Source organism: Camelus bactrianus, chromosome 7, assembly GCF_048773025.1.
Source record: "Camelus bactrianus isolate YW-2024 breed Bactrian camel chromosome 7, ASM4877302v1, whole genome shotgun sequence".
Lineage (NCBI taxonomy): Eukaryota > Metazoa > Chordata > Mammalia > Artiodactyla > Camelidae > Camelus > Camelus bactrianus.
Window position 1 is genome coordinate 82,892,501 of NC_133545.1, and position 23,348 is coordinate 82,915,848.

The 23,348-nt window shown below is 42.1% G+C and overlaps 1 protein-coding gene across 1 annotated transcript in view; it reads left to right on the forward strand.

Moving 5' to 3' along the window:
- The first annotated feature begins 4,371 nt into the window (after positions 1-4,371).
- The window catches only part of HECW1 (HECT, C2 and WW domain containing E3 ubiquitin protein ligase 1), a 126,064-nt gene continuing 107,087 nt past the window's right edge, over positions 4,372-23,348 (forward strand). Inside the window, exons 1-3 of the mRNA XM_074367702.1 lie at positions 4,372-4,520; positions 9,641-9,716; positions 13,323-13,492. Of these exons, the coding sequence (XP_074223803.1) occupies positions 4,476-4,520; positions 9,641-9,716; positions 13,323-13,492 (291 nt within the window). The 5' untranslated portion in view covers positions 4,372-4,475. The remainder of the gene's footprint in view (positions 4,521-9,640; positions 9,717-13,322; positions 13,493-23,348) is intronic.

Here is a 23,348-nt window from a genome sequence, read left to right on the forward strand (position 1 = left end):
ACAATGCAAGAGGGGCTTGGGACACATTCACATCCATTTTCCTTAAATCATCAGACAACAGGGCTTTTTAAGCAGTTAGTCAGAATCAAGCCTTTCGTGATCTCACGCAACTCACGCCCTACAATCAAATCATAGTCTTAAATCTGCCCTCATTTCCAGTCTTGATCTAGAAACCTGGTTCCATGACATTTTGAGAAGATGACATGGTATTTAGTTTATGATTTGGATTTCGTGATAGCGGTAGGAGCCTTTTGTGAATTAATTCTGTCTTGCCTGTCGCCTCACTGACACGTTCATAATTTATTTTTGAAGTATGTCAAAACAGGCACTGAAAAAAAGAACTTCATCAACAATCCTATGATGATACAAAAGCCTACTATGTTTTTATCCCTATCATTCTGAAAATCAGTGTATAAATGAAATAATCCCATTTACACCGGGACTGCAAGAAGTCTGAAGTAATTATACAGTACAATATTCTAATTTTTAATTTCTTTCCTTCATATCTATTTCAGTTAGATTTTCCTTTGGGGTGAATTTAAGAGCAGGTTTTAATTTGTGGAAGCTGTCAATCAAATGCTACAGATAAAGCGTGATGAATGTAAACTTGAGTGCGCGAGCTAAAATTGCACACATGCTTTATTTACATGCAGACGATCAAGGTCGCCCAGACATTTACCGGTGGTGCCTTAGAATGATTTTGTAAGGGGGTATTTTACAAGATCTCCTGACTATTGTAGCTTTAAATTCTGTCTCCATTCCACAAAACCACAGATGGAATGAGAAACGAGTTTCTAAGGAGGATAGAGAGGTTGGTGGTTAGATGTCGGTGTAATGCAGAATTTCTTCTAGCTGAGAATCCACAGCCCCATTTCATCTCACTCCTAACGTGGTTTATGGTGCTCAGAGCCCCTTGCTTCTAATCCTCTTTCCTTGGGACCCATCCCCACATCCTCAGTATCCAACCCCCCACAATCCATGCAGGACTCTGGTCTCTCAAGTTTGGAGGTCTGTTTAGCACATAGTTATTTTGCACATCTTTGTGTAGCCTGTGGCTTCAGTAATTAATTTTTTCAGTAAATGTGTGTGTGTATGAACTCCTCTCTGCTAATTACGAGGCATAGAAGACTGAACAAGTTAAATCCCCATCTTCCTGAAGCCACCGGCCTGGGATGCGAAGCAGTGAGTACCAGGGAGACAGACGAGAAAGCAGACAATAACAGAGAACTATTCGATGTGCCGTGGTAAGTGGTCATATGGGACACTTTGGGGGGGACCAAGGATGGGCAGGCGCAGAACATGATCAGGGCTCTCGAGATGGAATAGACCAAATTATGTGCATCCTGTAGCCATAACTCCTGATTTAGCCCTTGTTTTTTCTGTTCTCCTTTAGCCCAGACCGTGCAGACATGCTATTCACGTCAGCAAAAGTCCCTTGAGGTTTTGATTAAACTAAAGCAGGGCAACAGTGAGACAGCTGTATTTTGGTTTGCACATCAGACGGACTCATTCTTCTAAAAGAGAAGAGAAGGGAAGTCACAGCCACAAAGGCATCCTCTCTTAGAGAATTTACCCAGGCCCTGCCCACAGTCACACCTCTCTAAGAGGCACCCCTGAAGTTCGGGCCCCATCCTGGCCCCACATTAAGAAATTTGCTCAGTTTTGGGGGAGAGAGTCAAAGAGTCAAAGCTCACTCTAAACGGTCATGTGGGGGTCTTGGGCCTGGAGACGTGGTTTCCTGATAACGTTTCCCCATCAGCTTCATTTCAGCTTCTCAAAGTTTTGGAGGCTAGAAGTCCAAGATCAAGGTATCTGCGGGGTTGATTTCTCGTGAGGCCTCTCTCCTTGGCTCGCAGACCACTGTCTTCACACTGGGTCCGAAAAATGGCCTTTTCTCTGTGCACTTGCATCCCTGATGTCTCTTCCTTTTATAAAGGACACCAGTCCTGTTGGATTAGAGCCCAAGCTTAAAGACCTCATTTACCCTTAATTACCTCTCCAAAGGCCCCGTTGGGAGTTAGGCCTTCGACGTATGATTTTGAGGGGGAAGGAGGAGGGGCAGGGTTCAATCCAAAAGAGACCCATTGTCTCCTTGAGTTGGCTCGATGCAGTCTACCCCAGATGTCTGCTGCGCATTCCCTGCGCTCCAGGAAAAATCACCCTTCCATCCATCAACTGTTACTATATACACATCCACACACACACACATCCACACACATACATATCCACACACACATCCACACAGACATACATCCACACACGTCCACACACATACACACACACACATCCACACACACACACACACATCCACAAACACATACACACATACACATATGCACACATACAGACTCATACACACATACACATGCATACACACATACACATAAACACACACATATACACATACACACATACACACATACACATAAACACACACATATACACATACACACACGTACACGCATACACACACACATACACACGCATACACATACATAAACACACATATACACATACACACATATACACATACACACATACACACATACACACATACACACACATACACACAAACATACACACAAACACACAGATACACACATAAACACACATATACACATACACATGCATACACACATACACACAGACACACAAACATACACACAAACACACACACATACACACAGACACATACATATACACGCATACACACATATACACACACATACACACACAAACACACACACATATACACATACACCGAGAAGGATTTGATTCTAATTTTCTAATCTGAGGGGACCCTTTAATGAAACAACACTGGAGAAGCCCCTGATCTTTAGACAGCTCTTTTAAGAGCCAGTCCTGTTTCCCTCATCATGTACATATAAATATAAACATACACAGACCTATATTTACACATATATGTATATATACCTGAAATTTTATTTTATTTTTGACATGAACTTAGTCATTTCTACACAATCCAACAAAGCAAATATATACTCACCCTTTACTCTGCTTATTTAACCATGAAACATTAGAGGTTTTTAAAATTAAAATGAGGGCCAAAGTAAGTATATAGGATTTCATCATTTTTAACATCTAAAAATACAGAAATAGTATGTGCTCCTTGGAAATACTTATAAGCAAAGAGGAAAATATCGCTTGTAATCCCAGCCCTCAAAGAGCCTCGGGGCCCCGCAGAAAGGATTACCTCTGGCCTTGGAGCCAGCGTTGGGAACAAAGTCCACAAGTGTCCTGGCGAGAGGGGTGGCCAGCCGGCATCTGGGCTCCAGGGCCCCTCAGGGCCACCCGCACAGTGGCTTTTACACAGAAAGTGGCCAATAAATGGCTGTCAGGTTGACAACAGTCTAGCTGAAAACATACTGGTTTTTAAATCCTAAACAGACTTTCTAGAGAAACACTTTTTATTAACATTTTACGGAAGGATAAGAAATCTCAAATTATAAAGATGCTGCTTTCCAATTTGCACCTTTCACCTCCATTGTTCAACTCCGTGGTCACATGCTGGGGAAAGAAAAAAACATTCCTTCAGGGAAAGGGTCTAAGAGACAGTAAGTTCTCACTTCCCAAAGACCTCACAGAGCTGGCGTGATAAATTCACTCCTTTCTGACCTGTGAGCGGCGTGAATGAAGGCACTCCTGGGAAGGCAGTGCATCCAGCGTCTGGTAGGCAGAGATGCCCGGCACTGGCAGGGGGGCCCGGTCCCCCCGCCCCCCCCCCACCTCGGGCACAGGTGGGGATGCCGGCCGGAAAGAAGGGGGAGGGCTGCCCCTCCCTGGCCCACCACATTTCAGACCTAATTAACATCCGTAGTTATCCTGTACAGCGAACTGGCATCAGGGTTTTCGCCTTTCTTGGTCTACGAGGCAAGTCAAGTTCAGGTTGATTAACAAGCGAATTAACTCCGATCGCTTCATTTCTTTGGTTCAGAGGGCACAACAGGCAAGACCGAGCCGGGGCACAAAGCCCTCAAATGCGCTTACTCAAGAGTTTGTCGCCCTCCCTGCACCTCTCAATAATTAATCTCAGGTCTGGTAGATCATTAGGTCCCGCTTCCTTCAACCACCTGAACGGGGCCCCAGATTTAAGGTGCTGTGGCTGCCTGAGGAGCCAGGACCCCCGCTTGTAGATCGGGGTCTTCTCCCAGGCTGTTTCTTTAAGGAGTCCCCAAAACACAGAAGGAAATCCGTGCATTCTAATGCATAGAGATGCAGGTTTTTTCCTCTCCTTTGGAGTTTTCCCTATATTGTTCTTAACAAAGGGGGCAGAAGCCCATAAATTACTGAAGCTCTCAGGCGTATGCCAGGGCGTAAAGGTCCCTGTGTGTGCTCAGCCGTCGGTGGGAAGTCAGACTTGACAGGCAGTCCTAGGATCTGGGCAGAGTCTGAACCTTGGGGTGATGGACAGTTTCCCTGCCCGCGGGCTTGACTGCAACTAACTTTTATGAGAAATGGCTGCTCCGTCAGAACCCAAAGAGGACCGCTTTTCAGAGGAGGTCAGTCGAATTTTAGCATTCATGCGTCAGCGCATGGGCACACGCACCCAAACAGATGCATTTGGACGTAGTCACTAACAGGTTGTTTTAAAGAATTCCCTGAGTTTCACTGGAGCCTCTAATTTTATTAGCCAAGTATATACGTGTGTAATATTTTCAGATGAAAAAAAAATCTTGCTTGCTGACAAATGTCAACATTACCCTGAGATTCTTTTTCTTAATCTAGCTATTTGAATTCTTTTTCTTTCTAGACCCTTTCTAGCAATTTCTAAGTCTCTTGAATTGCCTTTTTTTATTTTTTAAGAATTTAAAGAGCCAATCAGAGGTGATTTTGCCTTCTGTGTGTGTGTGGTGACTGCTGGGGAGGAGAGAGGGGAAATTTCAAGGAGGAGGTTTATTCAAGAGCGGCAGAATCTACTTTTCAGAGTTACTGCTATAAGTAACTGGGACAATCACGTGGTTTATGGCCAGATCACCTGCCTTGGGAAGATTCTGCATTGTTCCCTCAGATATCCCAAATATGCATTGTTGAAATACTTTGAACTGATAAGAGTATGGACAAACTCTATTCCAGGTGTAGGACGTGGGGTAATTATTGCTTATGGGTGAGTGTGAGTGTGTGTGTGTGTGTGTGTGTGTGTGTGTGTGTGTGTGTGTGTGTATACACACATATGCACACACCTTGTTGGACTGCTGGGAGTAGAATAGTTAAGATCACACTAAAGTCAGAACTGGATTCAAATCCCTGTTTATGTGCATTTAAAGGGAGAAAAGGCACCCTTTCAGGCCAGTAGGATACCCAACCCCAACAATGATATGGTCATTTTTTTTTTTTTGCCTTATTCCTTTATATACTTGGTTCCCACTCTAAAAATCCTTTCTTGAATAATGCAAGGAGAGAATGGAGTAAAGTAAGGAATAATACCATTTCTCATAATTTTTCTTCTTACTTGAGTCTAAAATTGGATAACGTTTTTCGTATTTATTTGGCAAGCATTTGCTGCCAAATATTACAGAAAATACCACCAACTGCCCTGTATTTCCCAGACAGTAAACAGGGATGCCAAAAAAAAAAAAAATGAGTTTACATTCCTGACCATCAGGGTTATCCTGTAGAATTAAGGTCCAGAAGTGGGAGTTATAGGTCCTGAGTCCTATTCTCTGCACATCTAATCCCACACATGAACATGGACAGAAATCAGTGACCACCGTTCTTATTATCCAGAATTATACTATAATATGCGGCTAAGAGATCATTCTGTTACGATTTTTGAAGGCTTCTGTATTCATATAAAAGGGGTAAGCTATCCGAGCCTTTGGCTTCTCAGTTCCTAAGGCCAACCTACCTCAGCGGTCAACTGCAGTCATTCTACTCTGCATCTTCCCGACACCAGTAACTGCATCTCTTCCAAATTCTCAGGTCCAAGTGCAACACTCTTGAACCATCATCTCCCAGCTTTGCAGCTCACTTCTCCACCCCCAGTCTGTTGATCCTAACCACACGATCACCCCCATGTTTCACCTCCCTCCTTAGCTGAGATTCCGCCATGTCTCACTCCCCCGTTTATCTCTCCATCACTGGAAAAATCCAACTGGGGTTAAACCCAGGTCTATCTACTCTTACTTGGCAGCAGGAGAGTCTTCATGACCAGAAATCTCAAGGGATCTCTCACGCTCCCCAGAAGCACTCACCTTTTCCCCGTTTAGAGAAGACTATTTCATATTTTCTTCTTTTTCCTCAAACCTACAACACTCGTCCCCTCTCCATATGACCTGCCTTCCTTCACTGAGAAAATGGAGGCAACCAGAACCCAACCAACTTGCCTTCCCACTCCCCACTTCCCACTTCCCATTGGCCTGCCTACACATGGATCCCCTGGCTGTGCCGCCGTCACATCCACACTGTCTCACGTCCAACTCTCCATTGATGCACAGGACCCTGTCCCATCTTGCCTTTTAAGAAACTCTGATCCAGAGATTAGATCTGTCTGCTGCATAGTTAATTCTCCTGTCCTCTGGAACTTTCTCCCCTCATCACATACTATTTCTGCTCAAAACTGGCTTCATTTCATACAACGTTCTTTCCATAGCCTTCAAGTCCTGCATGGCCTGCCCCTTCCTACTCCCGCCTCCAGCTTTTCCACTTACTTCCAGCCGTTTTGCTTGTCTTTCTGAGCCTTGGACGCAGCAAGCTGGTCTTGGTGTTTTATGCTTGGAGCGTTCCCCCCAGATGTTGAAGTGGCTTACTCCCTGTCTTCATTTAAGATTTTGCTCACTGTCACCTCCTCCGAGGGGCCTCCATAACCACCAACCTAGTCTCTGCACACCTCCAGTCACCCTCGTGCTCCATCATGCTTTGTTTTTTGTTGTTGTTGTTGTTGTTGTTGTTGTTCATGATGGTCATGATGTGATTCCCTTGTGTTTGCTCCCCTATTAAGGTATAGTTTCTAAGGTCAGGGATGCGCCTGCCTGTCCTACCCAGGGTGGTTTCCCAGGACCAGCTAGAACCATACCAGGCACTTTGGCAGGCCCTCCGTAAAACATTTGTGCCCAGTGGGCACGAGTGCAGACCTCGGCTCAGCCACTTAACTTGGTGGCCTTTAACTTCTCTGAGGCTCAATTTCTGAACCTACAATGATATGGATGAGTGAGAAAAATAGGACCCACTTCACAGGACTGTTGAAAGGCTGTCTGAGGATGCGGTGGGATGATGCCAGAGAATGCTCTCAGCACTTGCCCACCATGTAGTGAGGATACAGTAAGGGTCTCACGAGCTGGTCCCATAAACTGTCTCTCTGTGGGTCTGCTCCAGCTCACTGGTTGCAAGATACATGGATTTCAGTATCAGAGCTATACAGAGAAGCCAAATACATACTTGGACAATATACAGAAAGGTTGACAGTACCAAAAATAGAGTTACTGCCTATAAACAAGGGTTTAATTCCTTCATTCAAGATGTTTTCTTTAAAGAATTCACTGCCCCTAGAATAGTATCTGTGAGGTGGATGGATGGCTGGGAGGATGGATGGCTGGGGAGCAGTTTGAAATGATGGCTGAGCTGTGGGTTATAGTTTAACAAATATTTGTAAGAGAATAACTAGATCAGAAGTACTTCTAGTGCCCACGCTAGTCGTGTCACTTACAGACCTTGTCCTTGAAAATCACAACCTTGGAAAGGAAGGGGGTGGTTTTGAGGTGCTTTGATGCTGACCAGTATTTAATGAAAGAGGAAAAACTCTCCCGCCCTGTGGAGAGGAGGGGAAGTGCCCACTCATCGCATGGCCTGGCTAGTTGTAGGGAGCAGGTGCCGAGCACCTAGCCGGTCAGCTCATCCATGGACCTTAGCGGGCTCTTTTTAGGATCTCTCAGAAGATGAGCCTCCCTGTGTCATGTCACTGGACAACAGACACTGCACTAGAGACAGACACATGTTTTTGCCCAGAACTTAAGTATATTTAAAACAAGTGTAAACATGAGAATCCATCTTACAAATCCTAAAGCAAGTCAATGACGGGGAGATGTTTGTATGAAAGCAAAATCATTTCATAGGCATCTTTTCAGGAACGCCTTTCATTTGATGAGAAGTAAATACTGTCCCCATCACACTGCACACTCCGGTGGATGAACGATGGCCCGCACCCCTCCCTGGGCGGCCCCTCACGGTGCCCGTCTGTTCAGTCGGAGGGAGTGGGTGGCTGCAAAGAGCTCAGTGCGAAATACAGTCTTTGGCTTGCACTGAACAGACTGTCTGACCCAGATGGAGAGACAGCTGACGCACTTCCTATGCTCTACATTAAAGGTTTTTAAAGGTAGGATTAAAGCAGTTTTTTTTCCCCCTCCAACCTCATAGGCTTAGACAGAAAGACTTAACTCTTGTCACTCCTCCATCCTTAGCTGGACTTACTGGTGGTAAAAGCCAGATCTGAAGGACAGTGACTTTGAGGCATCTCATAATCTGTAAGAAAGGGACTGTAACAAAGGGGAAAGGGTGGGAGGGATAAATTAGGAGTTTGGGATTAACAGATACACACTACTATGTATAAAAAGGATTAACAACAAGGACCTACTGGAATAGGAAACTATGTTCAATTTCTTGCAATAAGTATAATGGAAAAGAATCTGAAAAATATATGTATGTATGTGTATGTATAACTGAATTGCTTTGCTGAAACTAACATTGTAAATCAACTACCCTTCAATAAAAAATTAAATTTAAAAAAGAGATTCTAAATTCAGAGAGAACGCAAAGAAAGAGATCGGCCAAAGGGACTCTGTCTTTTACTCAACACCCTCTTCCGATCACCAGGTTCCATCCACATACCACCTAGTGGTACAAGCCTCCCCTCTCCTCTCTGTCCCCCTACCGTACTGTCAAGACCCTCATTACAGTTTGCCTGGACCACTGCAGCTGTCTCCAAATTAGTCCTCCGCCTCTATCTTGTGTTTTCTAATTTCATGGTTCTCAGCCTGGGGTGCACCCTGGACTCACCTGGGGAGCATTAAGGATGGATGCCAGTCCCACCCCCAGAGAGTCTGCCTCCCCTGGTCTGGACAGCCCCTTTGCCCCACAGAAAGTGCATTGTGACCTCCAGGCTGCCTCTGAACCAGTCTTCAGAGCACAATCTAAGTAAGCATTTTGCTCTCTCCAGAGCACCTCTGGTCATCCTCAACGAGTATGTATTACTTTTTAAATAAATTTTATCTTTTCAATAAAATGCTGTTTACTAAAAAATAAAGCCAAACCTTCAATGGCTCTCTCTTGCCTACGGGGTAGAGTTCAAATTCCTCAGTATATGCCACAAGCAACAAACAAACAAACAAAAACATAAATAAATGAAAATAAGTAGTTTTAAAGGGCCTCTAATATTACAGTAATTATGTTTGTTGATTTCCATTTCCCCGAAAAGCACCCCTCACCCCCACTAGCATTTCCCATTCTATTACTGGGAAAGGCATTAGGTTGCTAACAGCTTGTTTTAATCAATAGTAGCCTAATGAAATCACAACACTGCTGGGTATTCTGCAAGTAGAGAAATTACTGTGATTAAGCATGCTTGTGTCAGAGTGTTATCTAGTTCAATGCTTGTTTTATTTGTCTCTTCTTTTCCTTCTTCTTACAGATCTTTAAAAGCATTGGCTCTGATGAGGCCGTGCAAGGGCAAGGAAGTCGGAGACTGATCAGTTTTTCTCTCTCAGGTATGTTTCGTTCACCTGAAGGTCTTGTAGAGAGAATGAGAATGTCAGTCAACAGTCAGGAGACTTCTTCATCTTGACTCAACTTCTCTGTGCTCAATTTCTCCATTTGTAAAACGAATATTGGAATTAGATGCTCCATTCTCACAAAGATATTGGGTGATTCAATAAGAAATAGATGCATTCCTGAGGTGATACGAGATGATGAGAAGCAAAGTTACTATTCTACTTTTCCTCTATTGCCAACTAGCAGTAATTGAGGGTTTATAAAGTGGAGGTAAGGGAAAGCCTGGGGATAGAAGCAGCTAGCGGACCCTTTGTCTAAATAAAATCTCACATGAAGCCCAATTGGTAAAATGGATAAAAACTGAGCTGCTCAAAAAAAGTGAATTTATGGAAAGACCAGTGAAATCCAAATAAAGCCTGCAACTTAGTTAATAATATTTAGGTAATAGTTAAGACTAATTTAATGTTTTAGTTTTCATAACATATCATAGTTCTGTAATATGTTAACAATGGGGAAACTGGGTAAAGGGTATTGTATCATCTCTGCAACTCTTCTGTAAATGTAAAATAATTTCAAATTTTTAAAATATGAAGAAAATCTTAAGTTGCTTTGGCTAAAATGATATACAAGGTTCAGACCCCAATGCATTCAATTTCACCCTAAGTAGTCTTTGTGAAGACACAATGGCAAGTAGCTCTAGGATTCTGTTGAGCACAGTTTGAAAACTATGCTTTAGATTATTGTCAAACCAATGAATGTTTTAGGCCATAAATGTCAGAGATCTGAGATCACAGAAATTAAGTGCATGAGTGTTCTTAGGAGATGGACGGTCAATGGAGGCTTTTCATGTCTAAGTGAGCCCCCTGTAAAGCAAATGTTTGCCTAAAGATCCACTGATAAGTGATAGTAACAAGGTTGTAGATAGATGGTTAATATACAAAAAGTCAGTCACTTTCCTATATACCAGCAATGAACAAATGGAATTTAAATTGAAAACACAATACCATTTACATTAGCATTTCCTAAAATGAAATGCTTAGGTATAACTCTAACAAAATATGTATAAGATATTTATAAGGAAAACTACAAAACTCTGATGAGTTAAATCAAAGAAGAGCTAAATAAATGGAGATATATCCCATGTTCATGGATAGGAAGACTCAATGTTGTAAGGATGTCAGTTCTTCCTAAATTGACCTGTAGAATCAATGCAATCCCAGTCAAAACTCTAGAAAGTCATTTTGTGGATTCTGACAAACTGATTCTAAAATTTATAAGGATAGGCAGTAGACCCCGAATAGCCATCACATTGAAGGAGAAGATCAAAGTTGGAGGACTGACACTACCCGATTTCAAGACTTTCTATAAATCTACAGTAATCGAGACAGTGTGGGACTTGTGGGGAAAAGAAAAAACAGAATAACTAGACCAGTGGAACAGACTAGAGAGCTCAGAAGTAGACCCCCATATAGTCAACTAATCTTTGACAAAGGAGCAAAGGCAACACAATGGATCAAAATAGTGTCTCCCACAAATGGTGCTGGAACAGCTGGACATCTACACACACAAAAAATAAATCTAGACACAGACCTCATACCCTTTACAAAAATTAACCCAAAATGGATCATAGACCTAATTGTAAAACACGAGACTATAAAACTCTTGGTCCTAAGGTAACACAGGAGAAACCCTAGATGACTTTGGGTAGGATGGTGCCCTTTTAGGTACAACACCAAAGACACAATAACATGAAAGAAAAAATGGATATGATGGATTTCATTAAAATAAAAACTTCTACCCTGCAAAGGACAATGTCAAGGGAATGAGAAGACAAGCCACAGACTCAGAGAAAATATTTGCAAAAGACGCATCTGATAAAGGACAGTTAATCCAAAATATATAAAGAGCTCTTAAAACTCCACAACATGAAAACAAACAACCCAGTTGAAAAACGGGCCAAAGATCTTATCAGACAGCTCACCAAAGAAGATATACAGATGGCAAATAATCATATGAGAAGATGCTCCACATCATACTTCATAAGGGAAATGTAAATTAAAACAAACAAGATCCACTATGTACCTATGGAATGATGAAAATCCAAAACACCAAATGCTGGTGAGGATGTGAAGCAATGAGAACTCTCATTCATTGCTGGGAGGAATCCAAAATGGTAGACACTCTGGAAGATATTTTGGTAATTTCTTTCAAAACTAAACATACTCTTACCACATGACCCTGCAATCACATTCCTTGCAAATTACCCAAATGGGTTGAAAACTGCGGTCCATTCAAAAACCTAACACAGATGTTTATAGCAGTTTTATTTGTGATTGCCAAAACTTGGAAGCAACCAAGACGTCTTTCAGTAGGTGAATGGCTAGATAAACTGTTGTACATTCAGATAATGGAATGTTATTCAACACTAAAAAGAAATGAGCTATCAAGCCATGAAAAGACATGAAGGAATCTTAAAGCATATTACTCACTGAGAAAAGCCAATCTAAAAAGGTTACATATTGTATGTATCCCAACTATATGACTTTCTGGAAAAGGTAGAACTATGGAGACAGTAAAAAGATCAGTGATTGTTGAGGATTAGGGGGAGGAGAGATGAATAGTCAGAGCACAGAGGACTTTTAGGGCAGTAAAAAAAAAAAAAGTACCACACTTTAGGATTTATTCAATGTATTTTTACATTTATTTCCTTCATTTATGTATAATTATGAATAATTTTTGGAAAATACTTCAATAATGGAAAAAATTTAATTTTACCTCTTCTTGTTATAAACACATTTCCAATAAATATAAAATTATTTCAAATTATCTCAGAACAACCATACACCATTATCACAATTGACTTCTCTCTCTCTCTCTTTCTCACTTTCTCTTCCCACACACACAGCATGAAATTGTACATGACCAGACACTTGCAGTTACATGCAATGGTTCAGTTTTCAAAGCCTTGCCCCCCTGACAGCATGATTTCTCCTCAAAACTCCCCTCATTGATATGCGTTAGCTCCATGGAAGCCTTGTTTTCTTTTTTTCTTCTTTCTACTCTCCGTGCTCTTTGCTCTCTGAACTCTCATCTTTCTCTTTTTTTCTCTCCTTATTCTCTCTCTCCTTACTCAGTGGAGATCACATTTGCTGTGAGACCTCAGCCCTTGTTTTTCTATGTCTCCACTTTGAAGAATTTTTGCCTAGACCCATTGAATTTTCAAAGTTGGATTTCTTCCCTCAGGGTGCACCCAAGTTTCCGGAGGTGACTCTTAGCCACTCACTCCAGTCTGCCTGAGGAATGCCAGAAGTCCAGACCAGTAAGGGACAATGGTCCTTTCTTCAAAAGCATAGTTAACTGCAATGCCCATTGTATTGATTTATTACAGGGATTTCGTACCAAAACAATTTAATACATGTCATGAAATGTTGCATATAGTGAGTTCTGTAGACATATCAGTCCATATTTATAATTAAGTGAAAAATGGTCAAAAGATTTAATTTTTTTCTGTTTCAGATGGACTTTTTCTCCTTGTGTAAGGCCTGATAGAATCTTTAATCTCTCTAAGACACATCCAAATTAAAATATCCTTTATCTTATAGATTTCCAGGCCATGGGGTTGAAGAAAGGGATGTTTTTCAACCCAGACCCTTACCTGAAGATTTCCATTCAGCCTGGGAAGCACAGCATCTTCCCCGCCCTGCCCCACCACGGACAGGAGAGGAGATCCAAGATCATAGGCAACACGGTGAACCCCATCTGGCAGGCTGAGGTGAGTGCCCGGGCTCTGAAAAGAAGCTGAAATGACAAAACAAAACGACTGATTGTGAAGCCCACGTGCTATTCCCTGCCTTCTTGGAGCCCCAAACTCTGCTGCTAAGTTCATGGTCTCTTGGTCCTAGAGAGGAGCCGTGTTCTCTTTGAGTTGCAGATCCTAGGAATCTTGATCGATTTCTCAGGGCAGTACCCAGAAACTGTTCATTGCAGCTACACTCGGTAGCTACATGCATTCAGCCTTCTGTACCTGCAGTTTCTGCATCCAGGGATTCAACCCTCCATGGATGGAAAATATTTGAGAAAAAAAATTCTAGAAAGTTCCAGAAAGCAAAACTTGAACTTGCTGAACACCAGTAACTTTTTCCATAGCATTGTGTTGCATTTTCAACTATTTAGGTAGCATTTACACTGCATTAGATATCATAAGTAATCCAGAGATGATTCACAGCATGCAAGAGGATGAGCATTCATACGCAACACTACGCCATTTTATATAATGCACTTGTGCATCCGTGGATTTGATATTGGGATGGGTACTGGAACCAATCCCCCGTGATACTGGGGGATGACTGTAATAGCCTCTTCGTCTGAGTCTCAGCCTGCACCTGAAGGCAGGACAGCTTCTCTCTGCCTTTGTGTGGAAGGAGGAAGAGACACCTTTTGATCCAAATAGTCTCACGCTCTTCCTGTGCATGAGGTTCTTAAGTGAGAGTGTGAAATGTGCCCATCCGGACAAGTTCCCGAGATTCTGAAACTGTCAGAGTCCTGGGACAGGTAACTAAGGAAGCCCAAGGGGGTTGCATATCGTTTGATTTAAATAGACACGAAGCCTAATGGCTCATGCCATCTCTCTGGTTTGCACGGTGCTAGGCAACCTGCTGGAGTGTGGAATAGTTTGTTTTGGCTGATGAAGGCTCTTCTCTCCCACATGTGTCTCCTCCACCGGCCAGGAGCTAGGAGGTTCCTCAACAAAGCTAATCAGGTCGAGCATCACAGTGACTAAGTTCTGTCCTAAAGAACGTCACAGCCATTGGACATCTAGCTTTGAGGGTACTACCTGCAAACTGCATGCACTGGGGAGCAAAGAGACACACGGCATGAGGGTGCATGGTATAATGTAGGGGTTAAAAGCACAGCTTTGCAGCCACACAGACCTTGCTTCACAGTCCAGCTCACAGTACCAGTTGTGGAATGTTGAGGAATCAGTTATCCTCAATCTGAGCCTCAGATTTTCCACATCAGGCTGGTACTGGTGGAAACATGCTATTCCTACCCCAGGCCCTAACTTTAGGCAGAGTTCCTTCCTTTATTCTTCAAAGTAGAGCATCTCTATTATAGAACTTTCAAGCATCCTTGACCAGAAAGTATAGATATTTGGGGCCAAAGCATTTTTGTTACCTCTTAAATTATACCACCTACTTCTAGGCTCAATTAAGCCTGACCCAGGCTGTACAGAAGAACAACATTAGAGCTTTATTTTTTTTTAAGTAGCCATAAGGGAAATGAAGTTGTACTTGAAATTCCTACTACTTTGGTTATCAACAGGCTCTCAAGCACCCATAGTGCCACGAGCATGGAATAATGAATCTTACATTATTGATTCCTTTAGTGCTGGCTACTCTCACCAATTATTTATGGACTCCTCACTGTGTTCCTGGGCATAATGCAAGGTGCATGAAAGAAAAAAAAAAAAAGCCTCCCTCTTCTGAAGAAGTTTAGAGCAACTTGTGTAAGACATTTAGTTATAAAGGCATTAAAGTCTCAAAGAACACGTGCAAAATCCAGCACCATCAGAATATTGTTTGGTTGAAGAATGTCAACCACAATCCACTTTACATTCTGAAGTTGTTTCTGAACCTTTAGTTGAGATTTATTTTTCTCCAAAAGGACACTGGCAAACACTCACTCTTCCACTGCCTTTGACCTCCTCCATTGTCTCCAGCGTGCTGTGGCTGAGGTTAGCATCCTAAAGTGAGTTTCTCCACGAGTCTCCCTGATGAGGCTCAGACTGGAGATAACTGATTTCTCAAGTTAAACAAGTAACTGGCTGAGCCGTGATGTAAACCAAGGTTTGTGTGAATGCCAAGCCGTACTTTCAAAGCCCCTAAGTGAGACCACATTGCCCAGTGCCCAAATGTGGAAGTCCCAGCCCCTGTGCAGAACATTCAAGGTCTTCAATGACCCGGCATTGCTTACATCGTGTGTCAGTTAGGGATGCATCTGGCTCTGAGCTAGAAGTCTGGCCAACTGTGATGTTTCTCACAAACAAGAAGTCCAGAGGGAGGTGGTCCAGGCCGTGCAGCTACTGAATACAGCCACCAGGAGCCCGAGCTCGCTGGGTCTTCTCATCACACCTTAGCAGCTGGCTCTCATCTTCCCGTCTTAAAGCCTCAAACTCTAGTTCCAGGTAGGAAGAAAGCAGGAAGGTCAAAGAAGCTTTCTCCTTGACAGAGGGATGGCTTATAATTGGAGTCTTATTATTAGACAAAGATTTTAAATAGTTTGTATGTGTTTTTAAACTTAAAAAGCTAGAGGTAAATAATAATAAGATAACTATTTAATCAGAAATTAAATTGCAGTCTCGTCCTGGACAAGGTAAACAGGATCATAAACACAAAGTCCCTTTTATGGAAGAAAAGCGTCCTTCAAAAAGCAAAGCTGACACTGGTGGTGTGTGTGCAAGAAACCCTAACCGGCAGCCCTTCCCCAGGACAACAGTTTTTAAAATAAAAATTTTTGAAGTTCCTTGACCCGGACGACCGTCATCTGAGCAGCAAATGAGTTCCGTTATGGGTTAAACTCTTAAGGCTGCAACACCAGCTTGAGAACACTAGGGGCGCCACTCGAGCGGTACTGCCTCTGGTTCCCAGGTGGCGCCTGAGCTTCATCCTGAACTTGGACTCAGAGGCACGCAGTTTGGTGTCGAGTGGCTAAAACAGTTCTTGTACTTGTCTGTTGGCATCATTTTGCAGCCTCTGAAGAACTAAGATGGAAATGGAGGTTTCGAGAGCAGCTGTAAAACTCGATGCATCCTAATTTCTCGTGAGGGGATAGAGTGAGCTGGATGAGGGGTTAGTCCCCATGGAGCCGGCTCACGTGGGCTCCTGGAAGCCACCGTGCCCATCTCTTCCTGACTCCACATTGAGCGAAGTCAGCCGCGATGGGGGTACTTACACCAAGAAACTGGGCAAATTTTACAAATCAGAGTTGGAACTGAGTAGTACTTCTTTCATTGGTTGAAATTCGTTAAGCTAAAGACCAACACCAAAAGCAACATCCGACTTTGGCTGTGACCAACAATCAAAGGCAGGGCTAGAGTTGGGGAGAACCAAGCTAAGTGGATTTCTGAGCATGAAGTCTTGAGAAAAACAGGACCCAAGCACAGATGAACCAAAGAGGAGGACCTAGGAACCGGGAAAGACAAGGAATAAGGAATAGCAGAGCAGACAGGTGGGAGACGACCCAAGGAATGTCAGAGGTGATATGCAGTTGTCTCTGGCAGATCTACACAAAAGGCACATTTAAAGAATGAAAAAGAAATAGCCAGTGGGGTTTAAAGCATAGAAATGGCCAAATCCTATAGACTCTCTTTGCTTACACAACAGAAATTCTGCTTCAGGAAAGCCCATTTCTGATGGTGACTCCACCCTCCCCATCTTTCCCTCCTTCAGGCTTGTCTTGCAGGAAGTATTGGCTGCGCCCAGTGAAAAATCTCAAGTCATATCAAGCTTTAATCTATTTAGCTTTCTCAGCCTTTTTCAGTGCTTTGGATAATTAGCCTAGAAAAAAGTTAATAAAGAAATAGGAACAAAAGCCAGTGAAAGGAACAGCATTGTTTACGTTAAAAAAAATCAGGAGAAATCAATAGCGTTCTTATCATATTATCAATGACTTGAATTTGCAGTTTTGTCACAACTGGATTACTGTGTTCAGGCTATCGATTTCATGTATTACAAAATTATGACTATAGCAATATTATGATTAATTAGCTAATTTCACATTTTCTTGGATTTTGTTTATTTTTGTCAAAAGCTTCTGGTAAACATTTAGGCCATTAGCTATATCTAACCTTGGCTAAAAGGACATTACATTTGAGAGAGGCATTCAATGGACGTGGGTAAACTTCGTATACTTGTGAGAGAGACATACAGACAGAATTAATACAGCACAAGTCCAGTGATTTACAGGGTGATTGGAAGGGGATGCTGTGCAGCCCAGAAGCTTTCAAACCCAGCTAAAATGACCAAGAGGACATTTGAGAATCCGATATTTTATATACCTTCCAAATCACACACAATAAATAGGCAGGTGGGCAGACAAGCTGCTTAATTCAGCTGTCTCCAATCAGCGGAGTGATGCCATAATCAGTTTTAGTTTCTTCCAGTCACCGTGTTCAGCCGTGCTCAACTGTCTCTTAAAGATGTCTTGGGTACATCCTATCACTTCCTGGTCACTCTGTGTTATTAATAAGCCAGTCAAGTCTAATTTCATGTTCCGTTTAAATCTCTTTTACTCCTGTTCACCGCAGACCAGGACTATGGCTCCTGAGGGTCGTGGAGTGGGAAGGAGACATACTCTGTTCTTTGTTCCCTTCTCCCAGCTCCTACACTTTTAAGAGAAACAAAATCAGGGCAGAGATCTGGGGATCCCCTTACCTTTTCCTTCAGGGATAACGGCCCCACTGTTGGGGGCTAGGATTGGGAAAAGGGGAGAGAGTGATTTTCTTACCTAATGGTCTGCCTGATGCTGGAGAAGAGAGGGGGTCTAGCCTCAATGTTGGCCTGTCTCTTTAGATACGTAGCACTCAGTGACCTGACATTGCCTATGAGCACAGAAGTGCCAAATCTAAGGCCACACAGCATCCTGTACATGCTGAAAATACTTACATTACTTCTTGTTCCTGGAAATATACAAAATGCATACAATACAGCAAGATAAAATATATTTTAATATAGATGAGATAAATGAAACCAGAGAAAATTTTGAGTAAAAAGTGAGATAAAGTTAGTACATAAAATGAATGTCTGACAAATTACACACCCTCTAGAAGAACATTAGGAATGACCAAGAAGGAAGGGGCTACTGATCTCAGAGGAGAGTCACACAGGTAGCACTCAGCCTGGCATATATATATATATGTGACATGTGTTACAATGATACTGTATAGATATGTGTATCATATATATACACACACACACACACACATTTTTTTCTATTTATTTTCATAAAGTTGCTTATAAATAATATATACAAAAATGTGGAGACTATATCAATAGATGGATGATAGATAGAAAGATAGATAGATACATATATACATACATAGGTAGGTAGGTAGGTAGATAGATAGATAGATAGATAGATAGATATAGAGATTCTACTTGACTTATGGTGGGATTATGTCCCAATAAACCCATCATAAGTTGAAAATATCATAAGTCAAAAGTGCATTTAATATCCCTTAACCAACCGAACTTCATAGGTTAGCCTAGCCTGTCTTGAATGTTCTCAGAACACTTACATTAGCCTACAGTTTGGCAAAATCATCCAACACAAAGCCTGCTTTATACTAAAGTGATTAATATCTCATGTAACTTACTGAATTCTGTACTAAAAGTGAAAGTGAAAAATAAATGTCTGGGTACAGAGTGGTTGTGGGCGTTACCAGTTGTTCGCCCTCATGATCGCGTGGCCAGCTGGCAGCCGTGGCTCTCTGCTGCTGCCCGGCATCACGGGACAGTATCATCATAACACGTGTTGCTAGCCCAAGAGAAGTTCAAAATTCAAAACTCAAGGTATAGTCTCTACTGAATGTATTGTAAAGTCAAAATGTCCTAAGTTGAACCATCCTAAGTCAGGGGCCATCTGTATATACCATGATTTTTTATATCTCTACTGTATCTCTTTTTATTAATCTGATGCCTTAGCTTATAATTTATAAACTGTCTGGGGAAAAAAAGCTCTGAAATTTGTGGATGGTGAACTCTTGAAGTGTTTGTGTATTTCAATATCTTTATTTTTACTTCATTCTTGAATGAGAATTTAGTAGGTATAAAACTCTAGGTTGACAATTATTTTTTCCCCTCAGTATTTTGAACTTTAACTGGACACAAAATGCCAATTTCCTAAACTGTGATCTACCTAACAGCAGTCTACCACATGTCTCTCCCATGACACCACACACACCCCAGGGGAGGCACCACAGTCAAATATGGAGACTGCATTCTATCTTTGCCCATTTGTATAAGTAAAGCCTTGTGTCACTGACAGTAAGGAAATCTTTTTCCCCTTGTTTAACTCAGTGCTTCTCATCAGAGCCCTTTTTTTTCCTGGAACCCTCGACATCACATAGAAACCAGTTTGGGGGACGCTGTAGCACACTGATTTAAACACTAACTGCCAACAAACAGCTCTGTATACCTGTTCAGAAGGTGTCCTCACCCTGCTGTTACTTACTCTAATTTAGATTATTGCACTAAGTTTCTGTTGTTGCATAACAGATTACCACAAATCTAGCAACTTGAAACAATTGCTATTTACTATTTCACAGTCCTGTGGATCAAGAGTCTTGACCAGCCTAGCTGGATTCTGTGGTCAGGGTCTCCAAGACTGAAAGTAGGGATGCTGGAAATCAAGGATGCTGGATGAGCTATGTTCTCTTCTAGACCATTTACAAGATCATTGGGGTTGTTAGCAGAATTCAGATCCTCACTGAATTGGTTGGTGGCTGGTGGCCACTCTCAGCTCCTAGAGGCAATTCTCTGGTCCTTACCACATAGCCTTCTCCATCATCAAAGTCAGTGATGGGGAATCTTCCTTGCATTGACTCCCTCTTGCACTTCCATTTCTCTGACTTCAGAAAGTGTTCAGTTTTTTCAAAAGGGTTCGCCTCACCTGATTAGGTCAGCCCACCCAGCTAATCTGCCTTTTGATTAACTTGGGCTCCACTGATTGGTTACCTGGTTGCCTGGTTACATGGGCATGACATACATCATATTCACGGGCCCCACCCACACTCCAAAAGGGCATTATATGAGATGGGCAGGGGGATCTTGGGCATCTCAGAATTCTCCCTACCACATTTTTCACTCTTCAATGCCAGCCTGTGTCAGTGGCCACATCTCACATCCAAATGAAGAGTTCCATTTCAGAAAAGCTCATCTCTATAATATAACCCTTAGACTTTCTACCAGAGCAATAACTAGTATGGCTTGGGCACTGAAGGGTCAATCTAGCACTTGTAGATGAGTGTATTTTAGGTTACCTGTAAGCTTGGATTATATTCCACTTTCACAACATCAGTATGTGATAACAGGGTGGAATTACCTCAGGGAGTAGCCAGTCACTCATTCCCTCATTTGTTGATGTGGATTTCTATATTCAAATTACACATTTCTACATGCAAATAGCTATACTAAAAACAGATGCTACATGTGCATTCATATTAACCACAAGAAAATGAATAATGTGATAAGAATCATAGAGGAGATACTGAAGCAGAAGAAAGAACAGTTGTCAGAAGTCAGAAAAGACTTCACAGAAGAAATTCTATTGAATGGGCTTTTAAAGGATGAGTAGGAGTTTGGCATGGCTGGGAAGTTGGGAAAAAACAACTTCTAGGAAAATAGTCCCTGAAAAATGTGTGAAAGAAAATGAGGTTGTCAGAGAATGTACATAATACATGCAACTAGAAAGGTTGACAGGAACCAGATGTGTCGTTAGGAAATTTGGATTTCATCCTGTAAGTGAGAAAAAGTCAGGGGAAGTTATTATGCAAGAGAATGGAAGGATCAGCTCTGTGTTTCAGAAGCATAAATTTACTGGTAACTGTAAGAAAGAAACTGAAGACTGGAAGACCAGTTAGGAGGTTATTGTATGAGCGGGAATTACAGGGGCCAGTGACAGCAGAAGTGAGGAGGAGAGAATGAACTCTAGAGAGTTTAGACTCAATGACTGATTGGATATAAGCTCCTGAAGGTGAGAAGAACAAACTGTGTTGACCAAGGTGTACGGTTGAGGAACTTCGCCTCTGACGATGACAGTTTACCAACAAAGAATATGCAGACAGTGACGTTGAGAGAACGGTTCTTTTCCTTCTTAGGGACACTGTAAAGTAGACACAGAAAGGTTAATTAAGGTGCTTATGATCACACAGCAAATTTTGGTCTTCTTGGTTTCCAATCTATTATCTAATCCCATTTCTTCTTTGTAAGTGCTCAAGTGAATCATCTTCAGAAGCAAAAGACTTAGAGATACAGATATAGATGTAGATAAGGACATGGATATAGAAACAGATTATCAATAGAATACATGTATGTAGGATGTATAATAAATATTTTTGTATTTGACATATTTTAAGTATGATATACAGTTACATAACACGTTTACAAGAACACACATGCAGACCTTGCTTCCTACTCAGTCAAGCCATGAGTAAATCTTGGCCTCACTTTGCCATAGCAGTGGCTGCAAATAAAATGAATAATATTCATTCCTTTTTCTGAGTTTTCTCAGAGCTTGATGTGGAGGTGGTGGAGACCCAGTCAAGATCCAGTTCACTTGTTCTTAGGCATAAGAGGAAACATAAGTTTTCCATATATCACAAATTTGCAAGAGCAGCTTTTACTATTCAAAGCAATTAGATTCCCTGCGGATAACAGGGCTTCTGTCTCAGCAGGATTCTGACACTTCCTTCCTGGGATACAGTCAGGCTGCGCACTGCATGGCATGGCAGACCCCAAAGGCATCACCTCTTAATAGAAAGCCCTACAATATTGCTAATGAGAGAGAAAACAATTGCTCTTGATTCAATTATTGCTCTGCTAGTGGAACTGTTTTTCTGTCTCTTCTTGGACTTGACTGTAGGCAGCACTCTATTTGGCGTTTTTAAACTCAACGAATAGTGTCACCTGAATTGACAGTCACATGCCATGCAAGTTTCTAAAGAAGAGTAGCTGCAGTTTGCATGCTCCATTTACTTCCTTCCTGCTTTCCTTCTCCTTGGAGAACTTCTGCCCAGGAAGCAACCAAGACTAATCCATTTAACTTCCATTAGTGTTAAATAATGATGTTGGCTGAATGGCACCAGGCAGTCTCTCATGCGTGGAATTGGTGTTTTATTTTCCCCTTATGGCTGTGAGAGAAGAGAGGCAAAACTAGATGTCCCTCTAACTACATATCATGGCCTATTTCACATAACAGTTTGGACCACTCCTGCCCCACATCACCAGGCATCCAATCTTGGCTTTGCGTTTGTATTCTTGCCTTACTCCCAAATAGCCTCCTACCTCTTCAAATGTAACATGACCCAAAACAAGTTAACCATCCTTACCACTTTTTAATTCTCAACCCTTCCTGACTTCTGCTGTCTCCAACTGGGGTCATCTTTTCTCATACATGTCCCTAAACGCCTAAGTGAAAGTACTTTCCAACTCATACTGAACGTGTCTCTGAAATTTCCCACAGCTACTTCTTCATTTTTGATTATAGTTCCCCCACTCCCATTGATGTCCTTACTGTCTTGGCTACATCAATGATGTAGTCCCATCAAGACTACATGATGGGTCCCATTATTTCCTCAGCTACAACTTTACTAGAACTTTCTACCTGTAACACCATCTTCCCTTTCTCCCCAAGACCTAAACCATTATCCTGGATGATCAGTGTCCCCATGAATGACCCATCAGATTCTCATTTCCTTAACCTCTTCTATCTCATTGACCTTTACTTCCATCTGTCACCAGTCATCCATTCCAGTGCAACCCTAGATCGTGTGAAAATATTGCAAGCTCTCCAGCTCTCTTTTCACTGGTCCTTCCACACCCAACCTCCGGCTTCCGTGAGTCTTTACCTTC